The sequence below is a fragment of the Arvicanthis niloticus genome, chromosome 1, assembly GCF_011762505.2.
Source record: "Arvicanthis niloticus isolate mArvNil1 chromosome 1, mArvNil1.pat.X, whole genome shotgun sequence".
In the NCBI taxonomy this organism is placed as follows: Eukaryota; Metazoa; Chordata; class Mammalia; order Rodentia; family Muridae; genus Arvicanthis; species Arvicanthis niloticus.
This window is the reverse complement of record NC_047658.1, coordinates 94,007,041-94,029,558: the sequence shown is the minus strand read 5'-3', so window position 1 is coordinate 94,029,558 and position 22,518 is coordinate 94,007,041. Positions and strand designations below refer to the sequence as shown.

Below are 22,518 nucleotides of genomic sequence, written 5' to 3'. Positions count from 1 at the left end.
CCTCGGACAACGCGCTTGGGCTCCACCCCAAGCAAGCCAAGCCTTTCTCCTCTCCTCTTCCCACCCAAGATCCGCGTGGCGGGGCGCGCGCGCACTTTGGCTCGAGGGCTGCTTGTAGTCTGGGCCGCGGCAGCTACAGGCGAGGGGCGGGGCTACTTCCTTTGGGGCCCCACCCCCTTTGGCCCGGCGTGCATACCGCGCCTGCGCGCTCCCGCCCGGTCTCCATCTTGGAATTGGGAGGAAGAGAGAGGGAGAGAGAGGGAGAGGGAGGCCGGGACGAGAGCAGGGCTGTGGTGCGGTGAGAAGCTGAGACGAAAAGGAAAGGGAGTGAGGCGCAGGGACGATCAGCAGCGTCTCGGCTACAGTCCTTCAGCTGTTCCGGACAGAGAGGACGGGAAAGGGAGTAGGCCAGGGCTGGAGTGGGGGCTGTCACTCTCGGACCCTAGCCTTAGAGGGGCCGTGCAGCCGGGCGTCCTCGGGGTGGGCCCCTTGTCGTGGCCGAAGACCTGGGGCTCAGGCCCCTGGGTCCCAGATTTTGGGGCTTGGTCTCTTGTTTCTCACATACCCAGGTATCAAGCCCTCGTATATCAGGTATCTGGGACTCAAGTCCCAACCTTTACAAACCTGGGTCTCTGTTTTATAGAATTTAAAATACCTGGAATTCAGGACCCTGTGTGCACCAATATCCGGGGTTCATCCTCCAAGCGTTCAAATATCGGACCCATTTTTAGCCCTTGCAAATATACGGGGCTCAGACCCCACAATCGGAAATCCGGGATTCAGCAACTGTCGCCCTCGAGTTGGGGGAGGACTGGACCGCGAGGTCAGATCAGGTTGTCACCCCCTCCCCTCCAGGGGAGGCTTCCCAGGCCCGCCCCTCAGGAAGGGCGAAAGCTGAGGAAGAGGTGGCAAGGGGGAAGGTCTCCTTGCCCCTCTCCCTGCTTGTCAGAGCAACTGGAGTACCCCAGGAGGAAGCGGAGGCGCTGGGGCACCATAGTGACCCCTACCAGGTGAGACACGGGTGCATGGGCATGAGTCTTTAGTCAGCTCCATTCTGAGAATATGGGACTGGGTAGGCCCTCTCCTCAGGAATGGGGAGTTCCTGCTGGGCCCATGGTCAGTCTCTGGCCAGCCTTGCCTTCTGTTGCTACCTCGTCTCCCTTTATCTTCCCTTCATTGTGTCTGGTTGAAGGGGTACCCTCAGGTGACAGAGCCTGTCATATCACCAAGGGTCACGCCCTAGGATGCTTAGCTAATCAAATGGGTTTCCACCTTTCTAGTCTTCTCCCTTATTAATTTTGCCCTCACAACCACCTCTTCTCCATGATTTTATTATACTCCTTTTTTTTTTCCCCAGACTGTTCTAGGGTGTTGATTCCCATGTAGGTGGACTGACTTATTTATTTATTTAGATTGAGACAGTCTTTCTGTAGCTCTGGGTGGTCGATCTGGCTTTGAACTGGAGGCAGTTTTTAACCTCTCTACTGTTTTGACTACAGGTGCAAGCTACCACTCTGGGAGCTTATATTATTTTCTGGCTTGGTTTAGTTGGAGTTTTTGTCCTTGCAAAGGTGTGTGTGTGTGTATGTATGTATATATGTGTGTGTGTGTATATGTGTGTGTGTGTGTGTGTGTGTGTGTATGTGTATGTATATGCGCGCGCTTGGTAATATTCCTCCAGCAGCGTTTACCTCTCTGTCTTTTGCTGTGATGGTGTAAATAATCTCATATTTGTCAAGTGACCTATCCTTTACAGAGTACTTTTGCATACATTTTTTCCCATGCTACACTCATTCCTACTCAACCTGTGGGAACTCTTTTATTATTGTCTTCCCATTTTACAATTGAGAACATTGGTGCCCAGAGAAGTTGTTCAAGGTCACTCAGTGGCAGATTCAGGCTTTTAACCCAAGTCTTGTCCCTGACTGGTTACCCACTTCTGAGCCTGGGCTTGAGCAGGGACCCACAGGGAATGTATTAGGGTGAGGTTTAAAAATGAGGGTGTAATGATCTTCCTTTCCAGAAGGAGCTTTTCCTGAGAGGAAGCACTGTTTTGTGCTTCTTCCTCATGGGTATTTTTCTAACATGACCTTCAGTTTTGCCCTGATCCCACACTTTGGCCTGTGTTCCAGAGATAGCTCACTCTGCTTAAAAAAAAAAAAAAAAAAAAAAAAAAAAAAAAAAAAAAAAGGCTTTAGTGCCTTTTCTTAGCTGTTAGAATGATCTCCTCTCTGTCCCCCCCTTGCTCCCAGGATTAAAGCCTCTGGTAACTCTGGATCAGAGAAGGAAAAGCCATTTGTTTAGTGTCTACAAAGTGTTCTGAGTATGAGTGAGATCTCATATAGTCAAATTCTGTAATCTGTTTACCAAAGAGAAGTATAAGGAACTTTCCTGACACTCTTGGCACTAGATTGCAGATGGGATATACTGGTAAGTCAGTTTAGGGCTTCTTTTGTAACATGGGTTTTAGAAGGTGATTATGACTTATCCCAGACCATGGTAATTGCCCAGCTGTTACTGTAAGGAAGGGGCCTGTATGATGTTTTATGTGGCTGGTACTCTTCATGTGGCCTTAGGTTCTGGGTTGGCAGTCTTGGGCTTGTTGCTGGTTAAGAAGTCATGAGGGTTCCCTCGGCAAGTTGTGATGCCCTGCCTTTTGTGTGGGTATGTGGTGAGGGGTGGTTGCCACTATTGCTCCAAGAGAAGGAGGCCTGCCTTGAGCAGACTAAGCTGCTGAGAGTAACCAATCAATCAGTTCTGAACCTTTTACACCCCAGGGGCCTACCAAAGACTTACACTCCGTTTCTACCCTCTAGCTTCCAGTTGAGCTAAGGAGACAAAATTAACAACATGGACAGGAAACAATGCACCACAGAATATAATTATATGCTGAAATTGTTAGGTACTTTTAAGTAGCTAGAACTGTGCCTCGGAGTCCAACTCTGCTGAGGGCTCTTTGTGTCTAAATTCCTATTAGTCCTTAAGAGCCTATCCTAGCGACCCTGCGTGTTCTGGTTCTAGTACCCTGTGGCAACTTTGCTTTGGAGTTTGTTTTTGAGTTTGCTTTGGCGCTCCCACCCATCAAGGGCTGGAATGATCTGGGAGGTTCTCCTAAAACTGGGAGGCTGGGCTTAGTTGCCTCCTAACAGAACTCTGTCCTGAACCTGAAAGAAGGTAGTTTTGTGACCTTGGGAAAGCCCTTTTTCTTCTTTGCCTCAGTGACTGTCTGGAAAATAGTGATCTTGATCATACCTTGCTAGTTTTGCCTGGTGGTGGCAAATGATTTGCTTTTTCAGAGCCTGTTTACTTGTCTATAAAGGATAAATGTAACAATAGTGTTTCTCCATAAGGCTCTAGGGGCCCAGTGAGAGGTGCTGATGTGAGGTGCACAGTGCCCATTCTCAATGAATGTTATCTGTAACCCACAACATCCATTTTCATGTATGCAGCTTATGCAGTTGGACTGGACAAGTAAGACAGCCCAGAACACAAAAGCCCCCAGAGTCAGGTGCCAGTCCCTACTGTTTCTATTCTAGATGTTCTCCCTGCCACAGTGTCCCTATGTTTTTTGAAAATGAGTCTCCTTGTCCCTTCAGGCCAGTACCCACTTGTAACAATGGCCGGATTTCCACCACATCCGGCCTGACTGTTTCCTGTTCTCATCCAGTGTTTGAGAGCTTGAAGGAGGAGGTAGCCTCAGCACCAAGGGGTACAGGAAAGTGCCTGGAAATCAATGGACTATGAGAACTCCTGGGACAGGACATGTTGGGATTTGAAGCTCTGGCCGAGACAGAGAAACCTTTATTCTTGAGGGGAATGGCAGCGTGTAGGGAGCTGAGAAACTACTGAGGGGTTGATGAGGATGCTTGGCTTCCCAGAATTATCTTTCTGGCAATTTTAGGGACTCTAGAGACCACCAGCCATTCCCAGCACCACCACCACCACCTCCATCTAGTTCCCCGGGCAACTTTTTTTTTTTTTTTGAGCTTTGATGTTGTTCCTAACAGTCCCCCACCCCCTTTCCTCAGCAGTACCTCCCCCTCGTCAGTAAATGAGAGGAGGGAGGCAGAAACCTGAGGGGAGGACCTTTCTCTCTCTCTCTGGGCCCTGTCTTTGCTCTAAGGGCCCTATTTACTTTTTCCAGGCAAGATCCCAATCTCAGGGCCCCCAGGGGCCATCATGCCAGCTGGGGGCCGGGCCGGGAGCCTGAAGGACCCTGATGTGGCTGAGCTCTTCTTCAAGGATGACCCTGAGAAGCTGTTCTCTGACCTCCGGGAAATTGGCCATGGCAGCTTTGGAGCTGTGTACTTTGTGAGTTGGGTCTTGGAAAGGGTAAAGCAGGGCTTAGTCTTTTTAAACCTGTGGGTCTCCAGGCCTCTGCACCACTCGACCGCAACAGTCCTTCCCACCCTCTCCTACTAGCTTAGCAGGTCCTCCTTCACCCCATGCCCAAAGTGGTCTTTCCCACCGTCCAATCTGGTCCTCTAGGCCCGGGATGTCCGGAACAGTGAGGTGGTGGCTATCAAGAAGATGTCCTATAGTGGGAAGCAATCAAATGAGGTGAGTCAGGTTCATTAAGATCAGTTGTGAAGGGCAGAGGGCCCTAGTCTCAACATGCAGTCTGGGTAACCCTTTCCTCTCTTGACCTTCTAGAAATGGCAGGATATCATCAAGGAGGTGCGGTTCTTACAGAAGCTGCGGCATCCTAATACCATTCAGTACCGGGGCTGTTACCTGAGGGAGCACACAGCTTGGGTGAGCTGTCCCACAACTACCTTAACAGTTTTACTCAGGTCTATCTTTTTCTGGTCCAGCATTTTAAGCAGGCAGTCTCTTTCTGACTTTGTTAGTCCTCAGAAAAACCAATGAGCCAGGCATGGTGGCACACACCTCTAATCCCCACACTGAGGAGGCAGACACAGGTGTATCTCTGAGTTCCAAGCCAGTCTGGACTACCTAGTGAGTTTTGGGCCATCCTGGGCCAAAACCACACAGTCCTATATTAAAAACTACACAGTCCTATATTAAAAAGAAAAACAAACAAATGAACATCTGTGTAGGTGCAGAAGAGGCTGACCCTGAGCTGCATATATAGTATGGTCTTTAGAAGGCGGTGATTAATGGGTCTCTAAAGGAGCAGTGGTAGGAGTTTTGGAATCTTTGGTGGAGGTACCTTGAATCCAGAGACGTTCCCACCACCTCTTGTTTTCTCTAGCTGCCCTTCTTCTCTATCACCCTTTTGGCATTGCCTCAGTGGAAGATAAACAAGAAAGTTCTGTTTTGATTTTTTTGCTCAAGGGAGCTGGGCTGGGGGTGGCCAGAATCTGATGATCTCTAACACTTGACCCCTTCTGTAGCTGGTGATGGAATATTGCCTGGGCTCAGCTTCTGACCTTCTAGAAGGTAGGTCAATCTGAACGTGGGGATAAGGAAGATCAACAAGAAAGCTATAGGAGAAAGTACTTATTCCATCCCCTGTGGGCCCTCAGTCTGTGACTTTGCTTCCTTCTGCAGTGCACAAGAAGCCCCTGCAGGAGGTAGAGATTGCAGCTGTGACCCATGGGGCGCTTCAGGGCCTGGCATATCTACACTCACACAACATGATCCATAGGTATGATGGTGCCAGCTGTGGCTGAGAATAGGATACTTTCTATGCCAGTTCTCGTTTTGCTGAGCTCTGATTGTCTTGGGTACTGCTAACCTCACCCCCACCCCCACATCTTTTCTGAGATGTGTTTCTCATCTGTGCACTTTGCCTCTGTCAGAGATGTGAAGGCTGGAAACATCTTGCTGTCAGAACCAGGCTTGGTAAAACTGGGGGACTTTGGCTCCGCATCTATCATGGCACCTGCCAACTCTTTTGTGGGCACTCCATACTGGTAAGTGGAAGAGGTGGGAGGTAGGATGACACCCAAATGCTGGAAATGAGAAGTGTAGGAGCTGGTTCAGTGATAGCCATTCTCTTCTGTTGTCCTCCCAGGATGGCTCCAGAGGTGATCCTAGCCATGGATGAGGGACAGTATGATGGCAAAGTGGATGTCTGGTCCTTGGGGATAACCTGTATTGAGCTAGGTAAGGATGTCTTCTCTACCTCCTCAGCTTACTGTCCACTTCCCATCCCATGGACCCCAGGCCTCTAGGTTCCTGTCCATTTAGACTATTCTGGAGCTTTAATACAAGCAGCTGTCAAACCCTGCATTTTATTTTGTTTTGTTTTTTTCCAGACAGGGTTTCTCTGTCTGTCCTGAAACTTAGTCTGTAGTCCAGACTGGCCTTGAACTCAGAGATCCAACTGGCTCTGCCTCCTGAGTTCTGAGATTAAAGGTGTGTGTCACCATGTGAGGTCCCCCCAGGAGTTCTTACACCTAAAGATACTACAGCAATCCTTGCTTTTTCTCTATTATCTGGGTTCTAAATCTATTTTAAGTGCCCAGTGTGCTAAGTTCTGGGGATACAGGGGTAAAGTTCCTACCCTCATTAAAAATGCATTCAAGTAGGGAAAGCTAGATGTGTTTTCCATCACTGGGGTACAGTGGTACAGAGATAAAAATTCATCTAGTTTAAAGGCTGAGGAAGCCCTGTGTGTGGTAGAGATGTTTAAATAAACCTTCAAGACCAAGAGCTGCTAGGAAGATTCAGGATAGAACATTCTAGACCAGAAAGCAGCATTGCAGAAGTTTATAAGTGCCGGGCGGTGGTGGCGCACGCCTTTAATCCCAGCACTTGGGAGGCAGAGGCAGTTGGATTTATGAGTTCAAGGCCAGCCTGGTTCCAGGACAGCCAGGGCTACACAGAGAGACCCTGTCTTGAAAAACAAAAAAACAAAAAAAACAAAAAAAAAGTTTATAGGTAAGGGCAAGCCTGAGACTAGCTTTTGGAACTACACATATAATACAGAGGAATGAGTTGACAGGTCCTAAAAGTTAGGCTCAATTGAGTACCTGAGGTCTTGGAGCTATGTTGGTGCTCTTTGCCAATGTGGACTACTGAAGCAGTTGTCTACTGGGGTAATGCTTGTAAGTCCTCTAGCACAATACCAAGCATGAAGTAATTGTCCAAGAAGAGAGTAGTTCAAACTGACTGCTTCCTGCAGAGATCTTTCCTCTGCCACTCTTCCCCGCCAACATCCTTGAGACAGGGTTTTGTTTTGTTTTTTTCTGTGTAACCCTGGCTGTCCTGGAACTTACTCTGTAGACCAGGCTAGCCTTGAACTCAGAGATCCACCTGCCTCTGCCTCCCAAGTGTACCACCATGCCTGACAACTAGTTTCTTCTTTATAGTCTCTTGATGTACTGATGGCAGAGAGGTCTGCCTAGGCTCAGTGCAGTCTCTTAACTCCCTGCTCAGAGTCCTCTGTGGCTCTCTGTTGCCTCCTAAACCAGAAGTGTCCCCAGCTTCCTTAAATCAGCTAGAGCCTCTGTTTCCTCTTCCTTTCATGGGCTTTGCGCATGTGGAACGTGTTAAGAGCTTGCCCACTTTCTTGCCTTGGTTTGTATTGTGTGAGAGCTGGGTGTACTCTTGCCCTTTGTTTCCACACATGCTGCTGCATTTGCCATTTGAGGCCGTGACCAGACAGGTGGTGAAATGTGTGGAGCGGATCACAGAGAAGTATTGTATTCCTAGATTTTGGAGAGATGTGGATACATAGAACTAGTTCTCCATTGTTGGAAAGCCTGATTAGAAATGGCAGCCAGTAGCGTGGAACAGTGTTGAGGGAAGTCAGGGCAAGCTGGAGGTCTCTGTTCTTATAAAGGACCATTGATGTATAGTTCCAACTCCTTTTACCATATATGATTCTTAAAGAAAAACTGGAAACTTACATTCTTGTAAATTGTTGGTAATTAAATCACTATTTAGGTAAAAAAAAAAAAAAAACAACAAGACACTTGTCTGAACTACAAGGAGCTCCTGGCTCACCACCTATAGCTCCCTCTAGTACTCCCTTTTCTAAAAAGACCTCTCCTCAGTTTCCTAGCCATTTATCTGTTTTCCCCTTACCACAACTAGCAACTTTAGTTTGGTGTTAGTTGCATTTTGTTTTGGTGGTTTGGGGGATCAAATCTAGAGGCTGGCATATGCTGAGCAAGCATTCAGCAACTAAGCTACACCTTGAGTTCTCCCTAATGGTACTTGGTCAGTTCATTTTAGACTGGAACTTTCTTGAACTTTCTTGTTTCTCTTTCTACACTGTAGGTTTGCTCCTTATTTGGCCCTCATACATACTAGTTGGGCTGATAACTGTGTGCTTCTTTATGCCTTTTGCTGTGTTTTTTAGTACCTACTCTGCCCATGTGCAGCAGATAAAATGAACATTACATTTTATTGAGAGGAAATTAAGATGCAGCAGGATCAGGAATTGCTCAAGGTCAAACAGGAAGAAAGCCTGGGAGATGGGATTTGAACCCAAGCTGTTTGTAGTTCCTTTTAGTTTCTGATCATCTTCCTCCTTTCACCTCTGTAGCGGAGCGGAAGCCACCACTGTTTAACATGAATGCAATGAGTGCCTTATACCACATTGCACAGAATGAATCTCCTGCTCTCCAGTCAGGACACTGGTGAGAACTAGAGTTTCTGGGCCAAAGGGTTAGGTCATAGGCTCTGGCTGCCTAGCTCATGCCCTCTCCTGTCTCTTACATTTTGGGATATCAGGTCTGAGTACTTCCGGAATTTTGTTGACTCCTGTCTTCAGAAAATCCCTCAAGACAGACCAACCTCAGAGGTTCTTTTGAAGGTGAGTACATTTAGTGTTCTAGAACTGGTGGCTGGTAGAGTCACAGAAAACTCCTGTCAGTGACTCCCAATGTTCATCCAGGAGGCTTCCTTTATCTGCTTTGCCCCAGGCTCTGATACCCCACTTCCTGTGTCTTGCTAGATTTTATCTGCCATGCTGTCTTAATTTAAGTAATAATTTATTTTCACTTTTTTTTTTTTTTTTTTTTTTAGTCACAGACCATAAGTATATGATCTCCCTTAGATGTTTTTAAGTTTTCGAATCTTCAGGAGCCTCATTCCCTTCGCAGACCCAGTGTGTCTTGAGAAGCCCTAGTTAGCACGAACAGACTGCTGGATTGACCTGCTGGGTTTTAAAAGGATAACATTTGAGGGCCTGAAGAGGTCTTTTGATTCATCCAAAGGCACTTGGCCTTTGGTAAGCAGAGCTGGATTGGCACTAGATCTCCTGAATATATTGCCTTCAGCAATGCCTGGAGAAATGACACTGTCTGGGTAGTAAAGACAGTTTCTGTGGGAAGAAAGAGTGAGCGTGCAGCCGTAGTGGGCAGGGGCCTCGGGCTAGGAGATGCTGAAAGGGATTATGGAACCTAGAGGGGCTGAGGGAGAACTGACAGCAGATCTCAAGTGTTTTGTTTCCCCAGCACCGCTTTGTGCTCCGGGAGCGACCACCCACAGTCATCATGGACCTGATCCAGAGAACCAAGGATGCTGTACGGGAACTGGATAACCTGCAATACCGAAAGATGAAGAAGATACTATTCCAAGAGGCACCCAATGGCCCTGGTGCTGAGGCCCCAGAGGAAGAGGAGGTGACCTCTTAGCTTAATCTGACACCTCCCCACCTGAGAAGGGCTTGGCCCTTCTTCCCTGTCTGTCTTCACCTTCTTTCCTTGTGCTACTCCATATCCTTGTCCTTCCCTTTCCCCGCCCAACAGCTCACACCCTGTTCACAGGAAGCAGAACCTTACATGCACCGAGCAGGGACACTGACCAGTCTAGAGAGTAGCCATTCAGTGCCCAGCATGTCCATCAGCGCCTCCAGTCAAAGCAGTTCAGTCAACAGCCTAGCAGATGCCTCAGATAATGAAGAAGAGGAGGAGGAGGAAGAGGAAGAAGAAGAAGAAGAGGAAGAAGAAGGCCCTGAATCCCGAGAGATGGCCATGATGCAGGAGGGGGAGCATACAGTCACTTCCCACAGCTCCATCATCCACCGGCTGCCGGTATGCAGGTCACCCTGAGCAGCTTAGTGGACACAAGGCCAAGCATGGCTGATTTGCTCAGGAACTGACGAGGGCCCTGTTCTCCAGTGTGTCTGCTCCTTTCAGACTGAAGGAGTCTTCTTAGGTACCCTTCAGGTCCATTGGCACCTGAGTTTGGGGCATCCTTTCTTTCCTTTTTCTAGGGCTCAGACAACCTATATGATGATCCTTACCAGCCAGAGATGACCCCAGGTCCACTCCAACCACCTGCAGCCCCTCCCACCTCCACCTCCTCTTCTGCTCGCCGCAGGGCTTATTGCCGCAACCGAGACCACTTTGCTACCATCCGTACTGCCTCCCTGGTAAGTGTGGCTATCCTCACTCAGCTTCATGATAGGTTTTTGTTTTGTTTTTGATTTTGCTCTTTTACTTGATACATCAGACAGAAGTTACTTTCTCTGTGGCACATGATTTAAGGCTAGATTCTACCCTCACTTTGCTGATGTCTTTGCTGGCTCCCTTCTCCAAGCAGACTGTCTTAGTCACACTACCTAATCTGGGTATTCCCAGCCTGGCAAACTGTTTGCTTTCAAGGCCTTGTTGAAATAACAGCTTGTGGAGACTTTCCTGGACTCCTCTGGCTAGTCAGGTGCTTTACATGCCTGGACAGGCACATCTACCCTGCTGTGATAGTCCAGTGGCAGTGTGCAGGTTTGCTAGATTCAGTGCTTCAGAGTGGAGGAGTGGAGTTTAGGGATCTGCTCCATGTCAGTGACTTGTTGTCAGGCCTACACACATGCTTATGTTTAATCTTTCCGGCTCTCTTGGGAGGGAAAGGATTGAATCCCATTTAAGAGTTGAGGCTGCTGCATCAGCGTGGTGTGGTACCCAAAGGAGGGCTCTCCTTCTCAGAGGAGAATGGGAGTGGGGAAGGGGGAAGGGACTTGTAAGGGTGCAACTGGGAAGAGAGAAAGGAGGGGACTGCGATCAGAACGTAAAGTGAATTTAAAAAAAAAACGGAGTTGAGGCTGATGTGTTGTGTCTGGGGAGGCTGTTGTCCAGCATACTTGCCCAGTGCCCTTGGGTAGGTTCTGTTCCCGCAAATAGGATCTTAGTCTTCCAAAATTTATATTTCTCAATTCATGGAGAAAGGGGTTATTTGCTTATTGAGATGGGTTCTTGTTAAGTAGCTCAACCTTGAATTTGTGATCCTTCTTGGGTACTAGAATGTATAGGCATTTGCTACCATGCCCAGCAAGTTCAGGCTTCTCGTAAAACATAGCTTTCTGATCATGCTCTTGATAAGCCTTTAGGTCACATTCCAGTTTTGACTGCATTTGAGTACTAACAATCTCTTTGGTGGCCACTGGGCAAGTCTGATGTGTTCTTCAAGCTTTTGCTTGTGACTGGGGGTGGATTGCTAGGACCACTCTTGAGCTGCTGTTGCTACTTTGTCCTATATGCAGAGAGATTTGGTTTTCCTGGGCCTTGGCAACCTAGATTACTTAAGATAAACTTAAGAGCTACTGATAGAACAGTTGGAATGAGACCAGAAGTCACCAGAGGTCTTGATCTAATATATCAGAACCTAGATCCTAGCTTAGTACCTGGAGCATGATGGACCCTCAGTAGTGTTTGCTGAAAGGAGAATACTAGCCAGCATGCACACTCGGCTATGCAGAGGTGTTAGCCCATGTAACAGATGAGAGAATTGGTAGTCTGAGAAGTTAACTTGCTTGAGATTAAGTGATAATAATGGGCAAAGCTGGGATCAGAGCCCAGGAGCATCCTGGTCATTCTTTTGCACTAATCTGAATTGTTTCTGTGTTGGCACCAGGACCTGTGCTTACCATCTTTTATCACCTCAGTCTGCTACCCCAATCCATGATGTAGATAGTTTTTCAGTTGAGGAAATAGATTCAGAGAGTTTAAATGTGAAGAAGACACTTACCAATGAAATCATGAGTCTGAGAACATTGTTTTTTGCCATATCTGTGAGTAAAATGGGGCTAGGGCTGAGTCCCACTGTGTCCTCTCACTACCCTAGGTCAGCCGTCAGATCCAGGAGCATGAGCAGGACTCGGCCCTGCGGGAGCAACTGAGTGGCTACAAGCGGATGCGGCGTCAGCACCAGAAGCAGCTGCTGGCCCTGGAGTCCCGTCTGAGGGGTGAACGTGAGGAGCACAGTGGGCGGTTGCAGCGGGAGCTTGAGGCACAGCGGGCTGGGTTTGGGACTGAGGCTGAGAAGCTGGCCCGGAGGCACCAAGCCATTGGTGAGAAGGAAGCTCGAGCTGCTCAGGCTGAGGAGCGGAAGTTCCAGCAGCACATCCTGGGACAGCAGAAGAAGGAGCTGGCTGCTCTGCTGGAGGCTCAGAAGCGAACCTATAAACTTCGGAAGGAGCAGTTGAAAGAGGTTTGGCCAGAACTGCCCTGGGTGAACCAGGGCCAACAGGTAGGCAAGACAATGGCAGGCACTGACCCACTTCCCAACTGCCCTGCCAGGAACTCCAGGAGAACCCTAGCACACCCAAACGAGAGAAGGCTGAGTGGCTGTTGAGGCAGAAGGAACAGTTGCAACAGTGCCAGGCAGAAGAGGAGGCAGGGTTGCTACGAAGGCAACGCCAGTACTTCGAGCTTCAATGTCGCCAATACAAGCGCAAGATGCTACTGGCTCGGCACAGCCTAGATCAGGACCTGCTTCGAGAGGTAGACCTGACCCACCTGCCTTTCTCCACATGGTCTCTTCTCTCATTTGCCTCCCTAAAGTCTTCTTTCTCATCTGCCCTCCTAGTGCTTTGATTTGGCTCCTTTTCAGCATCCTTCTTGCTTTCTGTCCCCACCAGGCCCTGAGAGGATGCCCTTACTTGTCTCATTCTTTTCTTCCTCTCTACTAAAGAGTTTTGTACCTTTAATTCTTCAATACCAAGAAGGCTCCTTCACTGGGCCCTGAGTTCTAGCTCTTCTCTGCCTTAGGACTTGAATAAGAAACAGACACAGAAGGACTTGGAGTGTGCTCTGCTGTTAAGGCAGCATGAGGCTACCCGAGAGCTGGAGCTACGACAGCTCCAGGCTGTCCAGCGCACACGTGCTGAACTCACCCGCCTTCAGCACCAGACAGAGCTAGGCAACCAGCTGGAGTACAACAAGCGTCGGGAGCAAGAGTTGCGGCAGAAGCATGCGGCCCAGGTTCGCCAGCAGCCCAAGAGCCTCAAAGTACGTGCAGGCCAGCTACCCATGGGCCCCCCTGCTACTGGGGCTCTGGGACCATTCAGCACAGGCACCCCTAGTGAAGAGCAGCCCTGCTCATCTGGCCAGGAGGCAATCCTGGACCAAAGGATGCTGGGAGAGGAGGAGGAAACAGTGCCAGAGAGAAGGATTCTGGGAAAGGAAGGGACTACCTTGGAGCCAGAGGAGCAGAGGATTCTGGGGGAAGAAATGGGAACCTTTAGTTCCAGCCCACAGAAACATAGGAGTCTGGTTAAAGAGGACGATTGGGGTATATCTGAGGAGATGAAGGAGATGAGAGTCCCATCACTGGCATCCCAGGAGATGAAGGAGATGAGAGTCCCATCACTGGCATCCCAGGAGATGAAGGAGATGAGAGTCCCATCACTGGCATCCCAGGAGAGAAATATTATTGGCCAGGAAGAGGCTGGGGCATGGAGTCTGTGGGAGAAGGAGGGTGGAAACCTTGTGGATATGGAGTTCAAGCTTGGCTGGGCTCAGGGTCCAGTTCTGACTCCAGTCCCTGAGGAGGAAGAGGAGGAAGAAGAGGAGGGAGGGGCTCCAATTGGAACCCCCAGGGACCCTGGAGATGGCTGTCCTTCCCCAGATATCCCCCCAGAGCCACCTCCATCACATCTGAGACAGTACCCTGCTAGCCAGCTCCCTGGACTCCTGTCTCATGGCCTCCTGGCTGGCCTCTCCTTTGCAGTGGGGTCCTCTTCTGGCCTCCTGCCCCTACTCCTTCTGCTGCTACTCCCATTGCTGGCAGCCCAGGGTGGAGGTGGCTTGCAGGCAGCACTGCTGGCCCTTGAGGTAGGACTAGTGGGCCTAGGGGCCTCCTACCTGTTCCTTTGTACAGCTCTACACCTGCCTCCCAGTCTGTTCTTACTCCTGGCTCAGGGCACTGCACTGGGGGCTGTCCTTAGCCTGAGCTGGCGCAGAGGCCTTATGGGTGTGCCTCTGGGCCTTGGGGCTGCCTGGCTCCTAGCTTGGCCCAGCCTGGCTTTACCTCTGGCAGCTATGGCAGCTGGGGGCAAATGGGTACGGCAGCAAGGTCCCCAGATGCGTCGTGGCATCTCTCGACTCTGGTTACGGGTTTTGCTACGCCTGTCACCCATGGTCTTTCGGGCCCTACAGGGCTGTGGGGCTGTGGGAGACCGGGGGCTGTTTGCCCTGTACCCTAAGACCAATAAGAATGGTTTCCGAAGTCGACTACCTGTCCCTTGGCCCCGTCAGGGAAATCCTCGCACTACTCAACACCCACTAGCTCTGTTAGCAAGAGCTTGGGCTCTTTGCAAGGGCTGGAACTGGCGCCTAGCACGGGCTAGCCACAGATTAGCTTCTTGCTTGCCCCCTTGGGCTGTTCATATACTAGCCAGCTGGGGCCTGCTTAAGGGTGAACGGCCCAGTCGGATTCCTCGTCTTCTACCACGTAGCCAACGCCGTCTTGGGCTCTCTGCTTCCCGACAGCTACCACCAGGGACTGTAGCTGGGCGGAGATCTCAAACCCGTAGGGCCCTGCCTCCTTGGAGGTAACCAACTCCACCCTCCACCCAAAGTTTGGGCACTGAGCACTTTATCTCCCATGACTCAGTAAAGTCTCTCCAGGACCCCAGTCTCTCCTCCCCTTCTGACCTTTCTTCTTTAGTATGTTTCCCCAAGTCCAATCCCGGCCCCAGACCTAGATCTCTAGACAGGCAGCCTCCTCTACTGTGGAGTCCAGAAGTGACACTCTGTGTTTTCCCCAGTCCCCTAAGTTATTGCTGTCCCCTGCTGTGTGTGTGCTCATCCTCACCCTCATCGGCTCAGGCCTGGGGCCAGGGGTGGCAGGGAGGGAAATCATGGGGGTTTTCCCCTCTTTGATTTTGTTTTTCTGTCTCCCTTCCAACCTGTCCCCTTCCCCTCCACCAAAAGAGGAAAAAAAAAAAAAAAAACACAAATAAAATATCTGAGCGGAACTACACCTTTGGCCCAGGCTGCCTCTGTCTGCTTTGTCCTGCCGCCTAGCCTCCCTGGTTTGCCCTGAATCTGGACCCTGGCCCTCAGCTCCATGACTTCTTCACACCATCTCCGTTGTCTTCACTCCTTTCACACCTCAGCCTCATCCTCTTTGCCTTCATAGATTCATTGTACCGTGACCACAAACAGCTCTGGGCTGTGAGCTCCTGTGGAGCTTCCACAGAACTTCCTGATGTCACAGTTCCACCTGTTTGTGGGACTCTTCCAGAGCGTACTTAGGATTAAAGCCTTTGGCCTTTTTGCCCCTTCCTTTGCTGTGAACCTATTGCCTACACGGTTTGGAGCTGCGTCTCTCACCTGGGTCAGGCATTAGTCTACAGGGTTGGGGGTTGGGACCGCAGAACTTTCAGTCAAGGGTGGTGAGTAGGAACCAGGTAGAATGTACAAACGAGAGGTCTGGGGTTGCCGTGGGCTTGGAGTGGGGCTGACTATGTCGGGCTGAGCACAAGTATGGATCTGGTCAGGGGGACAGCTGCTCCCATCGGAACTTCTCAGATCTTTTCTGGCCACTCTCTGCTGCCCTTTCCCTTCAGTGGCCTGATATGGGGCAACCTCTTACCTATTCCTCAGCCCAGTACTGCTTCCTGCCTTCCTTGAGGTACTGGACCTGGGCTTTCCTCTACCTGCCCTTAGTTGTATTACCCTTTCGTGGATGTTGTGTGTGCCTTGGTCCCTCACTCAGTCTTTATATTCCTAAATGTAATCACATGCTTCTATCCCAGGGCGATATTTTCTCCCTCCCTCTTTGCATGACCAGAGCTTCTTTTGTGTACTCAGCCCTCTAAAGATTCTCAGCTTCTTGTCTGTAAGATCTTCATGTCTCTTCTTGTGCATCCCATGCAACTCTGGATGTACTCAGAACCTCTCTTGTTCCTCCACCTCTCTTGCCCATGGAGACTTTCTTCATCTCTCAGCAGTTCCATCTCTCCATGTCTGTCTGTATACAGCTCCCCCCGCCCCCTCTGTCTAACATGTTTTCTGTTTCTCTCCCTCTCCCTGTCTCTGCTTCTGTCTCCTTCCTCCTTTTCTTCCTTTTCCCCTCGTTGTTCCTCTTCTTCCTCCTCCTCTCCTTCTCCCCTGCCCCATTTCCCCTTTTCCCCTTGATCCGTTCACTGCATAGTCAAAGGAGCTGCAGATCAAGAAGCAGTTCCAGGAGACGTGTAAGATCCAGACACGGCAATACAAGGCTCTGCGGGCACACTTGCTGGAGACCACACCCAAAGCTCAGCACAAGAGCCTTCTTAAGCGGCTCAAGGAGGAACAGACTCGCAAGCTGGCGATCCTGGCCGAGCAGTATGACCAGTCCATTTCAGAGATGCTCAGCTCACAGGCGGTGAGGCCTGGGATCTGGGAGGGAGACTGTGGAGGTTGGCCTTTACTTTAAACTCTATTGCGGCAAAGGAAGGTGGGAGATGTGAACAGAACTTTTTGGACTTAGGAAACTTGGGTGCTCTTTCACTACTAGCATTTTCCATAGTGGTTTTGTCTTATATTCTCCTTAGTGGCCTTATTATTTCTCTTACTGTTTTCCTAATATCTTAAGACACTCACCCTGCCTGCTCTGCCAAGAACCACCAAAGAAAGTACTGGCTGTAATATTTTTTTCTGGACCTGAGTTTACTTTGTGTGAACAGGGAGCAGGGGAGCAGATTACAGTTGAGTGTGGCTCTCAGACCATTTTACTCAGACTTCAGGAATCTGGAAAGAATCTCTTAGGAAAACTATACACAACACTAGAATGGGCTGCTTCAAATGCACATTGAGTCCAAAGAGCTAAAGGGCCCCATTCTCACTCAGGCCCACTTCTCAGAGGTAATTTTGTAATGATTAACTTATAGAGTTTCCAGTGCATATTTGGAAGATTTTATAGGAATTTTAAAACACAATAGAATCAGACTTTGCATAGTTTTCTGACTTCCTTTCCACCCAGTATCTCTTGGACATCATTCCATATCACATGTCTACCTCAGTTTTTTACAGTATAGAATTTTCCATGGAATGGATGTACCATAATTTATTTAACCCATCCCTTATTGGTGGACATTTAGGTTGTTTCCAGCATTTTGCTATCACAACGCTTCCGTGAACACTTGGAGCACATGTGCAAGTATACCTGGGGGATAGATTCCTGCAAGTGTAATTGCTGTGCCACAGGGTATGACCATCTTCCATTCTCATAGAGGTTGAGACTGCCGCTCCTTGCCACCTTAGGGCCCAGGCCTACTGGGGCAGGGGAGGATGGTGGGGACAGAGGAGGAGGTCCCTAAACCCTGTTCTCCCTGTCCTCCAGCTCCGGCTTGATGAGACCCAAGAGGCTGAGTTTCAGGCCCTGCGGCAGCAGCTCCAGCAGGAGCTGGAGCTCCTTAATGCTTACCAGAGCAAGATCAAGATCCGCACAGAGAGCCAGCATGAGCGGGAGCTGAGAGAGCTGGAGCAGAGAGTAGCTCTGCGGAGGGCACTGCTAGAGCAACGGGTAAGGGGTTTGATCCCCCCAAGATGGGAAAAGAAGGGCAGGCTCTCCGTTCCAGGACTCACCCCTGTTCTGGGTGTCCCAGGTGGAAGAAGAGCTGCTGGCCCTCCAGACAGGGCGTTCGGAACGCATCCGGAGTTTGCTTGAGCGGCAGGCCCGTGAGATCGAGGCCTTCGATGCTGAGAGCATGAGGCTGGGTTTCTCCAGCATGGCTCTGGGAGGCATTCCAGCTGAAGCTGCTGCCCAGGGCTATCCTGCTCCACCCCCAGCCCCTGCCTGGCCCTCCCGTCCAGTTCCCCGTTCAGGGGCCCATTGGAGCCATGGCCCTCCTCCACCAGGCATGCCCCCGCCAGCTTGGCGTCAGCCAGCTCTGCTGGCTCCCCCAGGGCCTCCAAACTGGCTAGGGCCTCCGACACAGAGTGGAACACCCCGTGGAGGGGCTCTGCTGCTGCTAAGAAACAGTCCTCAACCCCTAAGGCGGGCAGCGTCAGGGGGCAGCAGTGGTGAGAACGTTGGCCCGCCAGCTGCAGTGCCAGGGCCGCTGAGCCGAAGCACCAGTGTTGCTTCCCACATCCTCAATGGCTCCTCCCACTTCTATTCCTGAAGTACAAGGTGGTGAGCAGAGGAATAGGGCAAGGTGGGAGTGGGTGGTTGCCTGATCCTACAGGCAGTGTCCTTGAAGCCTACCCAGTGGTGGTGGGGACAGGATGTTGACTCCAGCTCCCCCATCAGATCTCCTCATCTCATGAGCTTCTTGGGGCTGGCCAGTGACCCCAGGCCAGCTTGGGCATCGGTACCCCAAAGCTGACCAGGAGCCCTGCCTCCCCACCATGGTGCCAGGGTCTCCCTCCATCACCACCTACAAAAGGTGGGAACTGTGAGTGTCAAATATTCATCTGGTCCCCTAGGGGAGGGGAAGGGTGGGTCTAGATATATTATATTCAGAGAATTATACAACCCTTGTGATGGGGCCATGAACTAGGGACAACAGGGCCCCCAGACCTGGTGGAATGGCAGAGCAGGTCTGGTGCCAAAGCAAGGAGAATGGGAGGAGGCCTTCCTCCAGAAGGATCAGTGGTCTTGTGGTCAGGGTGCCTGGGTCTCACCATTCTCCTATTGCTGTCTGACGTCCTGTGCCGTCTTGTCTTTTTTTTTTTTTTTTTTTTTTTTTAAACTGGGGTCCGGGCTGGGGCGGGGGACAAGGGAAGGACCTTGGAAAGGGCTGCTGCCAGGCCTGGGAACAGTCATGGGAGCCCCTCTCAGCTATGGGGCTGGCACAGAGCCCTAGGGCAAGCTTTTAATAAACTGTTGGTTATTCTAACAGACCACAGGACTTCTCCATTTTTGTCTAAGGTTTGCATGAAGAATGTATTAGTGGCAAGTGATAGTGTTACTTAAGCTTAATTGGGTGATGTGATTGAAGTTCTAGTGATTTTAATGAGTGCACATATGGCTGGAAGGTCATCAGCTTGTTGAACCCTCATTCTGCTTTGCTTTGGGGTCCCATGTCTATCTTACTATGCCTGCCTGGACACTTGAGGTTTTTCAGGCTCTGATTGGCCAGTCAGGTCTACTGTATCTACCTCTATGAGGCCAAGCATCCCTGGTGGCATGGGAAGGAAGATGAACTGAGCCTGGGTGTGTGTTTTGTTGGGGTTGAGACCCAGGGCTTTATCCATGCTACGTATGCATTCTTCCAGCCAGCTTCACATTGTTAGGGGCACATTGGTCAGAGAAACCAGCTGGTCACACTGGAGGAAGAAGAGCCATATCCTCTCTCATATAACATGGTGACAGACTGGATGACACAGTCCAGGAGTCGACAACTGGGGAATTGATAAAAAAAAAAAAAAGAACTAGACTACTGCCTGGTAGCAAGGGCTACTTCCCAAATTCTTGGCCCCAAAGGACAAGACAGGGCACGACACTTTGGATGAAGTAATTACAAACATTCCTTTATTCAGTCTTTAAAAAACAAAACAAGCCCCTCAAATGCCTTGAGAGGCTGCTTGTACATGAACCCCAAAACCATCTTAGAGAACATGAAACTGAGTAGTGTGCCACTAACTTGGGTGCTGCCACTATAGTCTGTCTTTGAAAGTTGCTTCCACAGAACAGGCTCTTATATAACAGGGTAAGGTCCATCCTGGACATGGGGCTCAGCTACTGTCCCCATCACTGCTGATGATACCACGCATATGGGACCAGTCTGGAGGTGCTTGGCGTGGCCGCTCCTCTTCAGAGTCCAGGGTTCGGTGATAAAGCTCCCCTGGGGAGATTCCTTCCCCTGAAGGGTTCCAGGCATTTCGTCTTCTTGGTCGGCCTGGGAGGTGGGGAGAGACGGTAGAGAGAGATTAGTTACCTGATCCCAGGCTCATCCTTCCCTGAAGAGGAAATTGTTTACCTGTACTGCTGATGATGTTGGCAACATCCAGGGAAGCCACTTCAGCTGCCTCTTCCCGCTGCTGCTTCAGAGCCCGACACTTCTCCAAGGAAGGATTACCTGGAGCGGAAGCAGCTTGTGAGGCCCTCCTCCCCAGTGCTCAGGCCCTCCTGCAGCTCTCAGACACATCCCTTCTCACCCTTCATGCCCAGTGCTTCTAGCTCAGCCCTGAGGACACTCAGGCGCTCCTTGTGGGAGCCGCAGGAACCCAGCAGCTTCTTGTAGTTTCGGTGGGCACCACAAGCTCGAATGTATCGCTTTAGCCTAGCCACAGCTGGGTGGTCCTCTCCACAGCGACGAGAGCCAGCCTAATAAAGAATTTGCAGCTGAAGGACCTTTTCCCTAGCGGAGCCCACCCACCTGGTGTGTTCTCTCACCTTCTGACCTGTGGGTTCTGGACTTGCATCTGATGACGACGATGAGGAGCTTCGTGCCTTGCTGTTCTTGGCGCTCTTCTTGGAAGAACGGCTCTTCCTCTCCTCTCTTGTATTCTGTCCTGCCTGGGAGTCACTCAATTCCCTCTCCGTGCCACTGTCACCATTACTGCTGCCTAGACTGCCCGTCTTTGTGGTGTCTTGAGTGGCTGCCTGCACCTGCGTGCTGTTCCCGTCCTCCTCGCTGCTTGTGCTCTGCCTTCTCCCACTCTCAGTCTGGGCCCTAGCCTTGCTCTTTCTCTTCACTGAGTGATCTTCTTCCTCCCCATTGCTGTCCCCACTACTTACTGCCCCTCCTTCCTTCTCTGCCTCGCTGTCTCCCAAGCCTCCAGTCGGCCTCCCAGCCCTGCTTTTCTGCTTATAGCTCTTTCTCTCACTGGCTGTCCTCCCTGCTTTGTTGCCTCTGGATCTGGGCTCCCTGTGACCGCTCTTCCTGGCTAGGACCTCCTCTCCGCTGTCGTCACTCTCCTCCTGGGCTTTAGCTCCCGTGGATCCCTCCACCTTAGCTCTGCTCTGCACAGCCTCTTCCTCACTGCTTCCACTCTCTTCCCTAGCCTGCTTCCTATCTGCCTTGTGTGGTGCTTGCTTGTTCCTGGCCCCAGCTTTCTTTCTAGCCCCACCCTTCTGTTCTTTTCTCCTGTCATCATCTTTCTCAGTGTCCTCTGCCTTCCAGACCTCACCTGATCTGACAGGGCCCTTTGCTTCCTCCTCACTGCTCTCCTCCAATCCCATCTTTGCACCCAGGTCTGTTTGCTGGTCTTCATCTGTGCTCTCAACTGCTTTCTTTAAGGCTCTTCTTGGACATGCCTTCTTGGTTGTACTGTTCTTTGTTGGGGGTCCTGAGCAGTCTGGACTGGATGGTATAGAGCTGGATTCTGGAACAAGGGGACAGGGCTGGGGTGGGTTCTCCTTTCCCTTCCATTTAGAATAGGATGCTTCTAGATCCACTCTGGTTGAGAGTGAAGGACAGCAAGAAGCACCACAGATGTGGCTCCACCTGGTTTCTGACTCACTACCCCCAACCACTTTACTGCCTTGCAATTAATTAATACATGCACCTTGTCTTTTGAATAAACCAATGTCGCTGAAGTCACAGACAGATACACAGGGGAGAAGGCACTAACCTGACTCTGAATTGAATCGGAACCTTTTCCTCTCTGGGTCACTGCAGGGAGCAGGAGACCTCTTCACTTTGATAAAGTCTGGCTTTCCTTCCCTGGTACCAGCATCCGCCTGTGGGTTCAGCATGAGGAAAAACCGAACCAAGATTGAGCACTGCCCCAACCCCTCAGCAAGAAATCCTGTCTCTCCTGGCCCAGGGTTAGGCCCACACCTGCATCTTCAGCAGCTCCTCCTCCACCAGCCGCTTCAACGCCTGCTTCTCCTCAGGTTCAAGATGATCCCGACCCACGTGAATCAAAAATTTCTGTCGCACGATGGAGTGCGTAACCGTGCTACAGAGACATGTGTCAAGACAGTGGCAGTCCAGCCCCTGCCTTTTACAACCCAGACTCTAATACCCAGACTCTCTGTACCTGAGGTCGGGGCAAGTTCGAAAGAAGCTGCGAGTGAATTCCAGCATCTCATCTCCCGGCGCCATTTTGCGCCACCAGGGATTGGTTGCTCCCGCCTTTTTTCTTCCGGGCCACTTTCAGTGCGTTTGACAGTAGTTTGCGCACGCGCAGCGCCGCGGCTTCGTGAGAAAAGGGACCGTTGAGCCTCCGATGTGGAGCACTGGGACGGAAAACTTGGCCAGATCTTGCTTTTTCCCGAGCAGCTGGTGGTGGGTCTTGAGGGAAGTTTCTACTCTTTGTTAAAATTAAGAATTAAAATTTTCGTTAGAAGCCGGTTCGGCGCTGGCAGTCTCTTAAATATAACGTAATCAGTTCTTCACGCTTCCCTGTAGTCAGGATCAACAAGTTAGGTCTCTTGTTTCGAAAGGAAGAAGGGAAAGGGTATTCTCACCAACACACTGAATTTCTTTTTGGTTATATT

General features: G+C 50.5%; 2 protein-coding genes across 7 annotated transcripts; one reads left to right on the top strand and one right to left on the bottom strand.

Moving 5' to 3' along the window:
• Positions 1-865: 865 nt before the first annotated feature.
• On the top strand, positions 866-18,971 carry Taok2 (TAO kinase 2). Of its 6 annotated transcripts, XR_004608488.2 has the most exons (20): positions 866-1,010; positions 4,145-4,311; positions 4,489-4,560; positions 4,654-4,755; positions 5,358-5,403; positions 5,515-5,611; positions 5,766-5,879; positions 5,981-6,072; positions 8,462-8,555; positions 8,650-8,731; positions 9,375-9,542; positions 9,669-9,953; positions 10,136-10,294; positions 11,980-12,345; positions 12,435-12,638; positions 12,906-13,145; positions 16,297-16,509; positions 17,225-17,331; positions 17,467-17,649; positions 17,732-17,886. XR_004608488.2 is itself a non-coding variant. In XM_034520987.2 (19 exons), the coding sequence occupies exons 2-19, from the start codon at positions 4,180-4,182 to the stop codon at positions 18,248-18,250; spliced, it is 3,150 nt and encodes a 1,049-aa protein (XP_034376878.1). In that variant the 5' UTR covers positions 866-1,010; positions 4,145-4,179; the 3' UTR covers positions 18,251-18,971. The 6 variants fall into 6 exon arrangements, 5 of the variants coding, with proteins under 5 accessions (XP_034376878.1, XP_034376862.1, XP_076798840.1 ...); XM_034520987.2 differs by lacking the exon at positions 17,225-17,331 and having other exon boundaries at positions 9,687-9,953; positions 17,732-18,971; XM_034520971.2 differs by lacking the exon at positions 17,225-17,331 and having other exon boundaries at positions 17,732-18,971.
• A 609-nt stretch (positions 18,972-19,580) lies between these two features.
• Positions 19,581-22,201, bottom strand: Hirip3 (HIRA interacting protein 3). Its single transcript, XM_034502071.2, has 7 exons — positions 22,059-22,201; positions 21,857-21,977; positions 21,648-21,756; positions 20,467-21,398; positions 20,229-20,397; positions 20,051-20,149; positions 19,581-19,969 (listed from the first exon to the last, which is right to left on the bottom strand). The coding sequence occupies exons 1-7, from the start codon at positions 22,121-22,123 to the stop codon at positions 19,806-19,808; spliced, it is 1,659 nt and encodes a 552-aa protein (XP_034357962.1). The 5' UTR covers positions 22,124-22,201; the 3' UTR covers positions 19,581-19,805.
• Between the last annotated feature and the right edge of the window lie 317 nt (positions 22,202-22,518).

Bases quoted from the DNA above. Each gene is read 5' to 3' on its own strand.
- Taok2 (XM_076942714.1), top strand. From the start codon at position 4,180: ATGCCAGCTGGGGGCCGGGCCGGGAGCCTGAAGGACCCTGATGTGGCT. The intron at 4,756-5,357 runs GTGAGCTGTCCC...CCCCTTCTGTAG, and splicing joins TGAGGGAGCACACAGCTTGG to CTGGTGATGGAATATTGCCT. The intron at 12,346-12,434 runs GTTTGGCCAGAA...CTGCCCTGCCAG, and splicing joins GGAAGGAGCAGTTGAAAGAG to GAACTCCAGGAGAACCCTAG.
- Hirip3 (XM_034502071.2), bottom strand. From the start codon at position 22,123: ATGGCGCCGGGAGATGAGATGCTGGAATTCACTCGCAGCTTCTTTCGA. The intron at 21,978-22,058 runs GTACAGAGAGTC...ATGTCTCTGTAG, and splicing joins CGAACTTGCCCCGACCTCAG to CACGGTTACGCACTCCATCG. The intron at 19,970-20,050 runs GTAAACAATTTC...CCCACCTCCCAG, and splicing joins CAACATCATCAGCAGTACAG to GCCGACCAAGAAGACGAAAT.